The 15,524-nt window shown below is 36.2% G+C and overlaps 1 protein-coding gene across 1 annotated transcript in view; it reads right to left on the bottom strand.

Annotated features, from left to right (window-relative positions):
- The window catches only part of LOC145671217 (uncharacterized), a 682,733-nt gene that overhangs the window by 231,660 nt on the left and 435,549 nt on the right, over nucleotides 1–15,524 (bottom strand). The window contains exons 7-8 of the mRNA XM_081740095.1: nucleotides 7,988–8,068; nucleotides 1,904–2,055 (exon numbers count right to left, since the gene is read on the bottom strand). Coding sequence (XP_081596221.1) covers nucleotides 1,904–2,055; nucleotides 7,988–8,068 — 233 coding nt within the window. The remainder of the gene's footprint in view (nucleotides 1–1,903; nucleotides 2,056–7,987; nucleotides 8,069–15,524) is intronic.

The following is a 15,524-nucleotide window of genomic DNA, read 5'->3' as shown; positions in this document are numbered from 1 at the left end:
ACTTTTAAACTTCCTACACCACTTGTATTTTGCTGAAGGGACATACTTTTCTGTCATCCTGCGATGAATTTCAATTGGTTTCACACCTTTACTGCTCCAAAACCGGATCACCGAACGCGCTGCATGTGAACAGTGGGGCAGTCATCTTGGTATTGCCGCTGCCGCGTTCGTTGTTCTTCCAACAACACGCCGCCACCTGTCGGTCATAAAGTACAACTCAAGACACATTATTGTCAGGTATCGAACCAATTGTTTAACTTTATGGCATTTTATTACCTTTGTAGAGTTCTCATTTGATCCTTCCCCCTATGTTTAAAGCGGGTTATGTTGAATAAAGAATTATCTGTAGTTTACATACTATGTCCATGTTGCTAAGTTACTAAAGTATATTCTGTTTGACATCGGATAACTAATTGTGAATTTTATATATGTAAGAATAACCTTATTTCCATTTAATGTGTTTATGGTGGTATGCTTCATGTGGATTGGCGGTAAAGTTTGTTAAATATTGCACTATCCTAGAAGTCGAGATTATTAACTATTAGGAATTAGCAGTACCCCCAAACAATGTACCACTGTTATAAGAACATTAACAAGATATTATATGAACTTCTTCGAAAGCTTCTGTATTTTGTTCAAAATCAGATTTCAAAATGGAGTTCTTTAGGGCATTTAACATATGATAGAAGGAGAAATTTTAATATGGTTTTAGCATAACAATGGCAGCTTCAATATTCACTCTTATCGCTCTAAGCAGAAAGGACGTACCATTTCTGGCATTTTTGGTTTCAATATTGAATCGAAATAAATAAAAAAAATTGAGAGAGCAATTATTTTGGGCAGGATCGAGTGGTGGTATTACATCAATGTCCAATCTATTTTCAGCGTTACTCCTCTGCCAAATCAGAAGCGTTATTCGTTTCCATATAGGATACCCTTAGAGCAGAATCGATAAGAGGTGGCGAGAGATGGGTTTTTGATATGCGAGTTTTTACAACAGATTCCATCTCCCACTTATCCTCTCATGGATTCGTTGAATTTCAGTGTCCCTTTCAGCACAGAGGATATATTAGACGTGGATCTAGAACTTAACTTACAGTTTGATTGAAAGGGCTATTAGATCACCATAATTTGGATGTTTTTCGTAGCTTTACAATGTGAAACTCGCTTCTTCAGCACTCAGTAAGTACAATTCGCTGTGAAAATAAAACCTCCCATTGATATTAAATCTTCTTTTCTTCGTTTTTAATAGGTGCGGTCTTCACTGTAACGTCTGTATTTAGTTGTAAATGGCGCTAGTGCTTACGAATATGATGTTCTACAATAAAATTATCAGGACGATATCTTGCAAATTTCCAAAACTTTTAGTACCTTCTAGTATGTTGCAAGCTTTTACTTGTATTAGCAACACTTTAGTAGACTGTAGAAGCATTGTTTGCGTGCATATAACTCAAGATCGCGAATCTTATATACATTTTAAAATTAACGCACAGTATAAAATTTTGCAGATAAGTATAATATGAACACTCTTTGTAGTAAAATAGAGAGAATATTTATGTATTTTTAAAAAAATTAAGCCTCTTATTCCCATTTCTCAATTTATTCCGGAGTAACTGGTGCAAAAATAGGCAAAAATTAGAGAAAATGTTTTTTTGCAACAGTATTTTATGACACTTTCCTATAATTCAGATTTTCAAAGTACATCTTAATATCAGTGTACTTAATTAAAAAATAGATGATTTTGGCATCACAAAACTATATTTAATAGACATAGAAGCAGGTGCAATCAGTAGGAGGTGGGGATAAGTGGGTTATAAAAGGTTAGCATGTGTGCTAGGTTAGTGTCGAAGGTGATCACCTGCAGGTCAAAAGACAGCCAAGTAGGAGGCGTCGCCGCACTTACAACATGTCGTGCACCGACCCACGGTACGTCTTCTTCTTATACGCTACGGCCGCCTGAGTGTAGGGAAGAGTCAGATCGACGTCATCGAAGTACATGTCTTTTACAAGAGGAGGAGCACGTGTCATCAGTATATCCACCCCAAGATATGATACCTGAAAATAAAACAATTTGTTATTGAAAATTTCTTTTTGTCACAATGGTTATAAAATCTAGTTCCTTGTTTCAGCAAATTTTTTCCTCTTGGATTCATGCAGTCAAATGTACGAGAAATAATAAATGTGTTTACTCATGTATATTTCTGTTCACAAAAAAGCTAGAATGCCCTTCAGAGACTAAGCCCAAAAAAGTGAGCTTAGTTCCATGAAAATTCCCACAGATATGTACAGAAGAAATTGCATTACCCTTAGTTTTTATATAGACACTAGCTTCAAGAAGTACTTGTACCAACGGTAGCCGAGCGTGGTGAGGCATTAAGTCCTCGTAAAAAACTTATGAAACTTGAATATTGCGGGTCCGACGCTCAATCACAGATGTTTTGTATTTGTTTTTTAAACATGAAGATACGACGAAATAATAAGTAGTGTAATATTTGTTATACACGTAATTTCCAAGTTTAATGCTTTGTTGTTAAAATTGAAGGGTTGGATGTAAGAACGAGGTAGGTCCATTTTTTTTTTTAGCGAATTTGAGATTTTCATATGTTCCCATAGGAAAAAAAATCACTCTACATTGTGTGCAAGAATCATGTGGATCCGATGATTATATTTAGTGATACAGTGCAAAGGAAGTACCCACATACAGTATTCATCGTTAAGTTAGAGCAAGAATCAGGCAACTCAGGAACAATTTCTGAAAGTGGACTTACCTGGTTCTTGCATCCAACTCTTCAATTGGTGTTTATTGCCCATATAGCTTTTTTAAACTTTTAATTCCGAAACAATCAGTTTAAAATCTGTAATAATCAGTCAAATTTGAATGGGTGTGAAATTAGACGGAAATAAATGCAAATAAGTATGTAATTAGAAATATATATGCCAAACTAATTTTATATCGGATAAAATACATTTCTGTGATACTCCATATGTATTTTGAAACCAATTATTCATACAATACTGACAAAATAATATATATATATATATATATATATATATATTAGATAAGTACACTCACTGCAATGAAGGTAACTTCAGTTTCTTTAGGTAATTATCATGAATACAGGTATCCATCACTTACAGTAAAGCGGAAAGTTCTGTTCCTATCTTTATAAGGAATTTCTATATCTTATTCACCTTTTCTTCAATAATCGTCCGATATGAATTTATAAAATATTTGGTAATTTCTGAACGAAAACGGATACGAAATATTCACAAATAAGGAACAATAGATCTCTGCTGTATCGTAACGTTTGAACGAAAAGTTTGAGACAACCGTTAAGAATATTGTATCATCCGCCATTAGGTAGTAATTACCAACTGCAGTTCTTTCGAAAAGCATGGCTGCTAGAAGAAAAGAGTCCCAAGTCTAGGGGAAGTTGAAGAACTCAAAAAAATTTAAGTGCGTCACATATATTATTAATCTATTCTAGTAAGTAACTTGTTAGAATCGAAATGTTATTGTCTGGAGTGGTTATGTCCTAACAAACGAAACGAAATTCACTTTTTCGTAAGTTGTAAATATTGTATGATATACGATTCAGGCAGTTCCGTTTTGAAATAACTTCTTTCGGGAAGGGGTGATAACTAATAGCGGAAACACATCCCACACAGAAGGTGTCCTTTTGCTATTATAAATGCAGTTATTATCATTTATGAAATAACAGGTAAGTATTCACAAAAACAGTTATCACGACATACTTAATAAATGCCAACTCTGGAAAAAGTGGCTATAAGAAAAGGCCCTGAGTCTTCCATCCAGTATTATAACGTAGAGCTGGACAGTCATACTCACTTTACTGTATTTTCACACATGTTTTACTACAGTTAGAATTACATTCATTATATTAAGGTTCGAGAAGTAAATATGGAGAAGGATTATTAAAAATTAGCGGGAAAGAGAAAAAACAAAGAAGTTCTGAAAAGAGTGAATGAGGGAAAATGAATACTGAAGTTGATAGTGAAGACGAAAAGAAATTCGTTAGGTCAGACATTGTCTAATGAATTCTTACAAGAGACACTTTGGAAGGATTAGTTTCTGGAAGACGAAAGAAGGGAAGAAGAAGGAATCAGCTCCTGGACAGTATGGAGATCGACAATTCTGATACATTAACAAAAACTAGAGCTGAGAATTGAAATGAATGGAGAAAGATTTGTTTGTTGTAAGAACCTGTTTATGTGGAAGAACACTAATGATGATACTAAGGGAATATTCATGCTTATAATGAAATGCGTAGGATGTGTTATGTTCATCACGAAACATAGGAACGCCCATTGTTTGGGTAAAAAAAAAGTAGGATTAATTATTCGTTATATTGATATTTTATGAAAATATACATACGGATATGGTGAAGAATTGCTTTGATTTAAAAACTGTGGTTGAACTGGTATATGGAACGGACTGGAAATGGCGAAATGCTTAAAAAATTATTTTTATTATTTCTAGCAGTAATGGTATTAGAAGAAGAAGTAAAATATTAGGGACACATTTCACAGTTGCTTGGAAACAAGAACGTTTGTTCGTGATCAGTTACACTTTGGCCCATACTAAGGATGTGCTTTATGTATTTATCAATTCTTTGCTAAACACGTTACGTTCCCAGACAGTATGAATCAAGGTTGATACGGTTGGCGTCATTTCGTAGACTTGTTGGTATCCTTCTTTTTATAGCTAGTGCAAAGAACTCTAAGATCAAAAAAAGGTCGTTTCAACTCTAAGATAGAAAGAAATTGAACATTTTTCATGTTATTATATATGGAAGTACCGATATTGCAAATGATAAAAATTCCTCAATTAACTTAGCGGATATCGAATCCACAACCCCGATTTCTGAAACCTACACTTTAGCCACTATTTTAAAACATCGATGTTAAGTAAGAGGAGAAAATTACTCGATGGGAAACATTTAGCAAATTGCACACTTTTATGATCCCAATGTTGTAATAACGACAAAATACTGATTTTGGTCATAATAAATACTGAAGTGATATGTAAAAAAGTCCACAGAATTAATACTTAAATTGAAAAAACAAAAAGATATACGAACAATGAAGGACAGGAAGGAGAGAGGGGTCTTTGGCAGGAATCGAACCCTTAACTAACAGTCCTCTTGACAGGAATCTGGTTTTTAAGATCACCTGGACTATTTGTGCATGGCAAACAACGGAACATAAATAAATGTATTTTGTAACATGTCGATGAAATGCAAATGTCCCAATGACATCAATATTAAAGAAAAATGGTAAACATTAATTCTTGAAAGAGCTCTGAAGGTTATCTGCGTATCCAGAAAGGTCTTTGATCTGGCATTAATAGCTAGTGTAATTGCCGTTACCTTCTATGACGCATCTGAATAGTCTTAGTTGTGAATTAACCAAGCAAGCGACATATAAATATCCATGTGGTATTTCTTCCCAGACATCAAAAACAAGCTCCCATATGTCGTCGGCTGTCCTTGCTGGGGGATCAGATCAATATTCGTGTAGAGTTCTTGAAACTTCTGCCCATAGATTTTCCACTGGGTCCAAGTCAGATCCTCTTGGAACCCAATCGACTAGCTGAGGATTAAGTTCCTCTTGAAACCAGGCTTGAACTAGATGGGAGTCATGTATTGAGGTATAATCTTGTTGAACTGCTGTCGTCTTCAAATTTTTTGCAGCGGAGAGCAATGCGTACTCGAAAATAAACAGATACTTCTGGCTTATACACGGTATAATTCACCAACCGCATTCTTACACAGCCATCCCCAGCACTAAATAGTAACATGCCACATTCGATGAGTTCTGTGTATGTAATGTGGATTGTAATGTTTTCGATCGGACTCGAATTTATATACGAGTAGAGGACCGTCATTTGTCGATGAAAATGTCTTTCCGTATGTGGAGATTACATGATCCCAGTAACGATCAATATTTGCCTCAACAAATGCTAGTCGATCGATTTTATGACATCCGTCAATTGTTTCTTAGACACAGCTCGATATGCAGAAACCCTACATCGTTAAGGCGTCGTCGAACAGTCAGGAAGGAGCCAGAAAAACGACACGCTATCACAATTTGCTGGGATGATATGAAAGGATTGGTACGGCTAACATCAACTAAGGCTGATCTTGTTCTAGGGTTGAAATCCTTTAAAGCCAGTGCAACATTTTCTAGAAATGTTAAATGTCACTGGGTATTTTTCCATCAAGTATATGCTGTAGAACAGGCACACCAAGACGTTCGAAAGCTTGTTTCACACTCATACTACCATATTCATCAAGATCAATACGTTACTTAGGAACATTCTGACCACGATGAATCTTCACTAATGAATGAATGAATTGCAGCTGTTTGAGTATAGGTGATTTTCTTACTTATATGTGTACTTGAAGAAAGCCTTCTGCTAGCGACAAGACACACATCACTTTTTCGTAGTTCAACACTTTCTCGAGAAAAAAATAATTGACTCATAGAGTTGTGTGACACACATAATAGGGTCCAGGGGTTATAAGGACTATAAGGATCTAGGTTGTAGGAGCTTTAGCTATAAATTTGCACTGCATAATGGCAGTTGATTACACTTTCACTAGACAATTACTACCGTCTAGCTACAAGAAGTGTTCCAAAAACCAGTTAACCGGTTTGAGTTCGGTTTAAGGTTCAAACCGAATATGTCGGTTTATTTCAGAAAGTGGTCTTTCCCTGTATAAACGAATATTTTCAAGCAGTAAGCATACATATTTTCACTGTAAAAGATCGGAAAATTGAAATCTATGTGAGAGCGAAACAAAGTTAGCATTTTTTCACTTTTAGAAGTTATTGGGTGAATATTAGAACATAAGGCTTTTGGCTATTTCAAACTCCTCAGTTGTATGTACACAGTGGCGTATTTACGATTTTGTTTCGGGGAGGGCTTTGCTAACTTTCGGGGGGGCTTTACCTGCAAATGTGAAAATTCTGCAAGATGTTTCATATACTTTACTATAGTAAGCAAGATTTCGGGAGGAGCTTAAGTCCGGAAGCCCCCCCCCCTAAATACGCCACTGTATGTACATAATATTGACATTTCTGGATACTTCGTCGTATAAAGTAGTGATTTTCTGTTATGTTCCATTTCTTTAGCATTGAACAGATATATAGTCATCGAACTGCAATAGGTTATTAAGCCTTTTTTTATATATATAAATAACTAGCATTCGCAAGCAAGGGACTTCGTCCCAAGACTCCTGCTCTTGCTCAGCCTACGGCCTCTCACTTCTCATATCCCTGACATCTCTCCAATTTTAAGGGATTTAAAGATATTGCTATTATATTACAACAATAATAATTCCCACTCCCGTTTTCTCCATACCTTTCTTCTTATTATTTTGTGAGAGAAATACCGAAAAAGGATTAATTATGTCTTTAATTATTTTAAATGAAAATCTAATAGGAAATTTCATGTCTTTCACCTTATCGATTTTCGAGTTATGGCTATCTAATTATAACAATTGTACCCAACTATTGCTTCCCTTCTACGGCAAATATTAAGAAAAGTGAAACGCGTGTTTAATTATTTTAAAGAGGAATTTAAATACTGAATTTAAGGTTAAGATATCCTGAGACATGCACTGTTATTTTGTAATAGTAACTCCCACTTTATTTTTCCTTCTCATCTCTTTCGTTCCCTTTTAGGTTAATTATTTAAAAACGCTGAAACATGTGTCTAATCATTTTAAATGACAAGTCCATGTCTCTAACCTTCAGAGAATAAGAGATATGAACATATTAAGATGATAATGGCACCCTTCCCCCTTTCCAGTCCAATTTTCAAGAATCCTTCCTTAGGGGGATCTTACATCACAAAGCCCAATTTCAAGTTTCTAGCTTAAGTGGTTTGGCCTGTGCGCTGATCAGTCAGCAGTCAGAGCTTCTTCTTTTACATAGAGGGATTAACTAAAAATACCTTTACCTTACAGTGGCGATCTATTAACCAATTGAGCTCAAAATCTTCTTCATCGTCTCCAAAAGGATTAATAAGTTGCTCCGCAACCTACAATAGAAATAAATAATTAGGTAAGTAACTTCCAAAAATTCATGGGTATGACTTTTATTGAATGTAGAGAAAGATACAAGAAAACAAATCATTCGAAATCAATTAATAAAAATATATAATGTAAGATAAAACAAAAAAAAAGCTAAGTATAGCAGATGTAACTGCCTAAATGTACAGAGTTTTTCACCCAAAAACCCGTGATTTCCAGCTGCTACCCAATGTATTTAAATAATAGTATAGTAATATATATATATATATATATATATATATATATATATATATATATATATATATATATATATATATATATATATATATATATATATATATATATATATATATATATATATATATATATATATATATATATATATATAGCAAACAAAGTATACATTTTGTTTTACAATGTTTATTTTTTGTTTTATTTTGCATAGTCCAGTATAATAATGGCGGACCGTAGACTTACGTTGCAGCAGAAAATCTCATTGATGACTTCGTTCATTTTATCACGCTCCCTTGTTGGTTTCCAATGACGATTCAGACTGGAGAATCATTGTGCATGAGTACCATCCACCAAGTCCATATTGCGTTATGTTGATCAGTTCAATAAGACTGATAATGTTACAGGATTTCAAAGAGGGGGATCCAAACCAACTGTGTGTAAAGAATAGCGTATTGCAGTAGTGATTCTGCAGCGGAATCTGTTGTGAATAGCCCGACTGAAAAATCTCTGCAACGTTTGCCAGCAGAAAACGCAATATCCGTAACATCATGTTGGCGTATTCTGTGAAAAGATCAGCAAATCTTCCCCTACAAAATGAAGATGCTTCAAAAATTAATTGACATTACAAAAAGAAGGGTCTCCATTTTGCAACTCAGTTCAATGCGTTAATTGCTGATGACCCAGACATTATTGAAAACTTGTGGTGAACAGACGAATCTTACTTTTATCTATCAGGTGAAGTAAACAAATGAAATGTAAGACTTTGGGCAACAGAAAATCCGCATGAAATGGTAGACTCATCTCTACATCCGGAAATGGTTTTGATTTGGTGTACTGTATCAAAACGTGGCATAATTGGACCTTTCTTCTTTGATGGCTATATCACACCAGAAAATTATTTGGAATTGCTTCAGTATTACTTCTATCCTGGCCTTCGTCATAAAAGGTGTCCACCTCGTCGACAATGGTTCCAGCAGGATGGAAATAAACCGCATGCAACAGAATCTGTACTTAATTTCCTTCATACAAAATTCCGCAATCGTGTGATCTCTAATTACTAACCATTGTCTTCCTGAACAGGCTTAGAGTGGCCTCCATGCAGCCCCGACATTAACCTTTGTGATATTTTTATGGGGTTACCTGAAGCAGAAGGCATTCAAGCTTAAACCCCGATCTTTAAATGAAATAAGAGCAAACATTGAGCACTGTACGGCAACAGTTAGTCATGTCATCTTGGTGAGGTTATTGATAACATATGTATCAGGGTCAAGGAAGTGTCCAATCGTCAGGGTGTACACTGCGGTCACGTGTTACATTATATATATGTAACAAACTTTACTGTTTCATTAAACTTTATTCTTTCACTTATCATACCACGTAAATTTCTCTTACTATGGTCATCTATAAAATACGTTGTTGCACTTCAAACTCACGGCTTTTTGACTGAAACACCCTGTACAAAGGAATGTTTTAATATTTCAATTCTTGCTTAATACTGTGTTTCTTTTCTTTTTTTCTTTTTTTGAAAGGTTTAATTTATACCTATTCTACAACTAATGTGTATGTCATTGTTATGAGAAAACTCTCGAGAGATAACGGATACAATATGCTAGTTAACAGCTTATCCTATTACATTTATTAATTCGAAAATATCATAGAAGGAATTATCAGAACATTTCATACAAGAGTTTACAGGTCAGCTTGATTGGAAAGCGATTAGTGATATTCAGATTTATCGAATATTTTATAGGAGAATTTGGAGATAAAGATGAATAGGAAGAAGTATCTTTAAATCTAAACTTGTCTGAAGATCTTTTTAATGTGTTTATAGATAAAGTTGGTTCTGATAAAAATTTCTTACGGAAGCCAACTCTCAGAACAATTTATATGTAAACATACTGATAAACTTCCTTAGATTCGCTTATCATTTTGCAAAAGTTTATCTTTGAACATTATAGAAGATTATGCTTATACAGTAGATTGGAACCTAATTTCAATGAAACAACACTTTTTAGTGGCTTTTTACAATTTAAAGATACAGTTATATGGTATTATATTTAACAATATCGGATCTTTCTGTTGACAACATATATGTACTTACGCAATATTTAGATTAGGAGTGTATAATAAGAAAATATAACAATTTCCCAGTTTGGTTGAAATTTTAAATATGGAATTTGCAGTAACTGAAGAAAATTTATTAAATATTTAACTAACCGTTTATTGTATTATTCATAAAAGTTATACATTAAAAATTTCATAAAACACTTCAGCAGATCGATCATATAAACGGCTTGAACGATCATATAAACAATCAATATCAAGTCTTCTTTTGATAACGATGTTCAAAACTCAATATCCTTTCCTTTACAGATATCTTGCTGTTGTTGCATTAAATTATACAACTTAATACCATTAGGATTTCAAACTTTTCTGAATATTTTTCATGTTTCATTAAGAGGCTTATATAAACTTCTCTTTTGACATCTGATAGCGTACAAGGAATTGGATCATTTGTTTCGTTCTTGTTGTATCTGATTCAACAATTAGTTTTGAAGTATCATTAGTATATAGTGCTGATATTTATTTAAATCATCATTTTGAATTCTCAATTTTTCCATGGTTTGTTCAGTTTCTTCTATTGTTGGTTGTAACTCTTCGTTGTCTTCCTGATATTACCTAAAGTCTTGAGTGAAATAATCTTTTATAATATAACATTTAACATAAGGATCTTGAGATATCCAAAATGCAATAGCGAGAAATCTTTCTATATTGTAAACTCCAGATATTAAACTATTTATTTCATTATTAGCTACTTTTACTATATATATATATATATATATATATATATATATATATATATATATATATATATATATATATATACATGTTGATTTATTGAAGGTCCCAGAATTTCGAGAATTAGATTTTGATTCATAGTATTCTACAGTTTGTAAAAAAATAACTGCATCACTTAGATTTATGGCAATAAATTTTCTTATTTGGGTCATATAAATTGTATGATACAGCATAACATATTTAAAATTTAACCAGCATGTTACTGGATGTTCATTGTAACTGATAAATTAGTTCAAACACATTTTGTCTACAATTATTCACAAAATTACTGCAAAATGAAGTACCCCTAGAACACACATAGCTATATTACAAAAATATTTTGCAAGAAACTAATTGAAAAAATTATCTTATAAAGGTAACATTTAGCAAGAAAAATATTTTTTCTTGATTTCTAAGAGACTGAATAACACAATAACACCATTTTTAATACTGTCCTTCATTTAGTATTTTGTATGGCCTCCTTTAGCCTTCCTGACAGCCTGAATTCTTCTGGGCATACTGTGAACAAGATTATGGCATGTTAACATGTCTAAATCATGGTACCAAGTATGTGCAATTGCTACCATTAGCTGGTTCCTATTTTCAAAACACCTTTTCCGCAGTTTCTTGTTCATAATATGCCACAGGTTTTCGATAGGATTTAAATCTGGTGAATTAGGAGGCCACCAGATTCTCTCTATATCCATCTCCTTAAACCAATTATTGACCGAACGAGATCGATGGCATGAGGCATTGTCATCCTGAAAGTAGAATTTGTTCAGATTTGCCCCTGTAAAATAAGTCCTAGCTGTTGGAATTAATTTATGATCAAGAATTTGTATGTACTTTTCGCTGTTAACTGAACCATTACAAATTTCAATTTTTCCAACTCCTCTCGATGTGAAGCAACCCCACAACATAACACTTGCTGAGAACTTCTGTGTCTCAGATATACAATTATCATTTAATTCCTCCCCCCTACGCATCCAAAGCTTCACTCCAGCGTCGTTTCCAACAATATTAAACTTCTTTTCGTCCGAAAAAATCACACGATCCCAGTCTTCCTCTGTCCATTCCCCATACCTTTGCACAAAAATTTTCCTTGCATCCTTATGTTTCTTTGTCAGTTGCGGTTTTCTTCGCGGCTTTTTCTTGTCAAATCCAAAAGATTTCAGTCTAGACACTACTGTTGAATGGCTCACTCTAATACCTAACTCCATTTCCATTTGTGCAGCCAGTTGACGTGAACTCATGCCTCTTTTCTGCAACGCTAGTGACTTCAGTTTTCGATCAACCCTCGCAGATGTTTTCTTCTTCCTTCCACACCTGTTTCTAAGCGAACAGTGTCCAAATTCTAGCTGTTTCTTAATGATTCTTGACACTGTAGACTGATGAACGTTAACTTTTCTACCAATTTCTCTTTGACTTATTCCTTCCTTGTGTAGGGCCAATATTTGTCCTTGTTTGCGCGGTGAAGTGTCTCTCAAGCTCATGATTCGTCAAATTAATAACAATCTATTCGCATTAAATACACTGCTTATATATTTATAATATTCAGAACACTATAAAAGCAAACACTGCAACACCAATCAGGCAAACAATCACGCGATAAGAACAATGTGCATTACTTTCTTCACCCGAGCTGCATATGCAGTTTTTCAACGACACTAGCCAACAACAGACCCACCTGGTGACAAAAAGGGGAAACAAATAACAACAAAACAAATGACTGTGTAAGAGAACCACACGTGATTTGTTTTTATGAAAGTCTATGAATGCATATCACTACTAAAAGTAACTACTGTTATTCTTTACATGTCCTGCCATACTTTTAGCAAGTGATGCAGTTATTTTTTTACAAACTGTATTCCTTCGATTGCATATTTTCTAACTAAGGATCAAATCATTTACCCCAACTCTGAAACAGCTTAGTGACAATAAAATATCATGTATGCTTATTAGGGTGGAGCGAAAAAACTTTTTTTCACCAAGCAAAACGTCTGGGGTCCAAAAAGTTGCGTAGTAGCCTGGTGTCAACGGGTGTAAAATATTTCCTTGATCGGTTGATATCTTCAGGTTGCGCATGCGCACTGAAGTTTGGCGAAAATGAGGAAAATTTGAAAAATAGGATATTTTAATTTTTTTTTATTTTTTTGTCACCAAGCAAAACGCCTGGGGTCCAAAAAGTTGACAACGGTTGTAAAATATTTCCTTGATCGGTTGATATTTTCAGGTTGCGCATGCGCACTGAAGTAACATCCTTTTTTGCTTTACCAATAAATACTATTATTTCATTAAGCCCAATTCTGCACTGAAGTTCTGTTAGCAACATTCATGTATTGTTTGTAAGAGTAAGTTAAGAAGCAATTAGTTAATTATTCATTAATTAATTAATGATTAACAGGGGCGAAAGTCTTTCTTAGTTTCAAACTTCGGCATCACGAGCCGATTCAGAAGACGTGCCCGGATGAAACCATCGCGCCTGTCCTGTCCACAGACTTGAGTTGCAGCTTCTGTCACCACACGAATGCATCGTTCGACTGCTTGCGTATGGTACGGTAGATCCTTCCACCACAGATTTTGAAGTTGATCTTGATCCAGGCTATCTTCTGGCAGTCCAATAACGAGTGGCGGTTCGGTGACAGCGAGGTCTGTGTAATCCTTGGTGCTGAAGTTCAACGGCGGAACTTCGAAGGTTCGAATCGAGCCGCCAGGACCAGGAGGAGTCTCTCTTGCCTTCAGGATTCGTTTCTTGGCCAAAGTACGAATATGAGGTCTCTCGTCATGCAGCATCGCCAGTAGGAGGTTTTCGGGATGTGCGGCGAAGGCGTTTCTCTGCATGGTGTCGTAAACGACCTTCTTCAGTTCCGGATCGAGGTACGGCGACAACTGCATGGAATGCCATAGATTCTTTGGTGCATGCGTGATCTTCCAATGGCGCTTGATATTGAACCACATTGGAGCGTACACGCGGACCACGAACGTGGAGAAGATGACTAGGTTTTCAGATGGGATTTCACTCGCCACATACAGCCGCAAGATTCGATTTGCAGTAGTCAACCATCGTGAATGGAACAACATGCCAGGACTTCTTCCTCCCAGCCCTTCCGGGAATTGCCCGGTTGCAACAGCCCGACAGATGTCGAATAGATACTGCTGGTCGGTGCTGAGGTCTGGGACGACGTCGGGAAACTGCCTTGGATAGGCTGAAACTCCAGGACAGGAAGGTTCTCGCAAATATGAAGGTTCTTTGCGAGTGGTCCCGTATACCCTCGTGGGCTACTCGTAGGTCCCTCTAGATACTCGATTAGATGACGCAGGGTAAGCTCATTGAAGTGGAGTTGACAGATTATCCACTGTAATGGCTTGCCCAGCTGAACTTCCAGGCAATGAATAACCCCATTTCGCTTTCCTGTGTTGACAGCAGTACCGTCGCTGCCGATCGCCTGCAGTCCCGATAACTCCATGTTCACGACGGTTGCGTATTCCAGGATTGCATTCGTAATTGCTATAGTAGATCCGGATTTTGGTGTCACGTGTCCAAAGTATGTAGACCCTGGTTCACTGATTAGGGAAACGTGTTCCTCCACAATCTCCTTGCGATGTAATTTTCCATCAGCCACCATTTAAATAGACATCGTTTTGTCCTTTCTCCCGTCGAAGTAGAGTGCCCGCAGTGGTTGGAGCTGGAGAGGCGGATCTTGTAAACCCTCCCTCATCTTCTCTCACTCTCGCCTGACTTTGCTTCTGTCGATGACCGTACTCTCAGCTGACGGATGGGCTGTGTCGTGCAGAATAGCAGAAGCAATCGCTGAGGCAGGCCTGTCAGCAATCCCATATCTGTCTAACACCTGGGCAAACGTGGGGAGTTTGAGACTGGTACTGGGCGACTGCTTTGTGGATTTCCGGGTGTCGAAGGTTACTGATTGGTCAGTTGATCAGCACTAGCAGACTCCGCGCAATCGACGCCATCGTTGGAATCCGAATAGTCAGCTTCCGTGTCAAATTGGGAACTTGGACCGGGGTCTTCCTTCCGCTTTTTGAAAGATCTTGATCTGGCTGCTTCGGACTCCTTCCTACTTAATCGTTTCTGAATGGCCTTGGTGACTTTGACGTCCAGTCTCCCAATGAACATCTGCCGAGCTGTTCTCTGGTCGACAATGAATTCTTGCTCCTGTCTGGGGACCTTCTTCCGTTTCTCGCACTGGCAGAGGGAAAATTTCTGACATTTGCGAGCGGCGATGTCGAACAACTTGCCATTTTCATCTAGAAATGAGTCCAGCGATTTCTTGAAAGCGTCGACGTTCCTTCGACTTAAGGAACACTTCTTCAGTTTCTGTACTTTCTCCACATCCTTCTTAATTAGTTCCACGACTCTCTGGTGACTCACTG

The sequence above is a fragment of the Thermobia domestica genome, chromosome 15 (genome assembly GCF_964235325.1).
Source record: "Thermobia domestica chromosome 15, izTheDome1.hap1.1, whole genome shotgun sequence".
Classification (NCBI taxonomy): domain Eukaryota; kingdom Metazoa; phylum Arthropoda; class Insecta; order Zygentoma; family Lepismatidae; genus Thermobia; species Thermobia domestica.
This window is presented reverse-complemented; position numbering and strand designations above follow the sequence as displayed.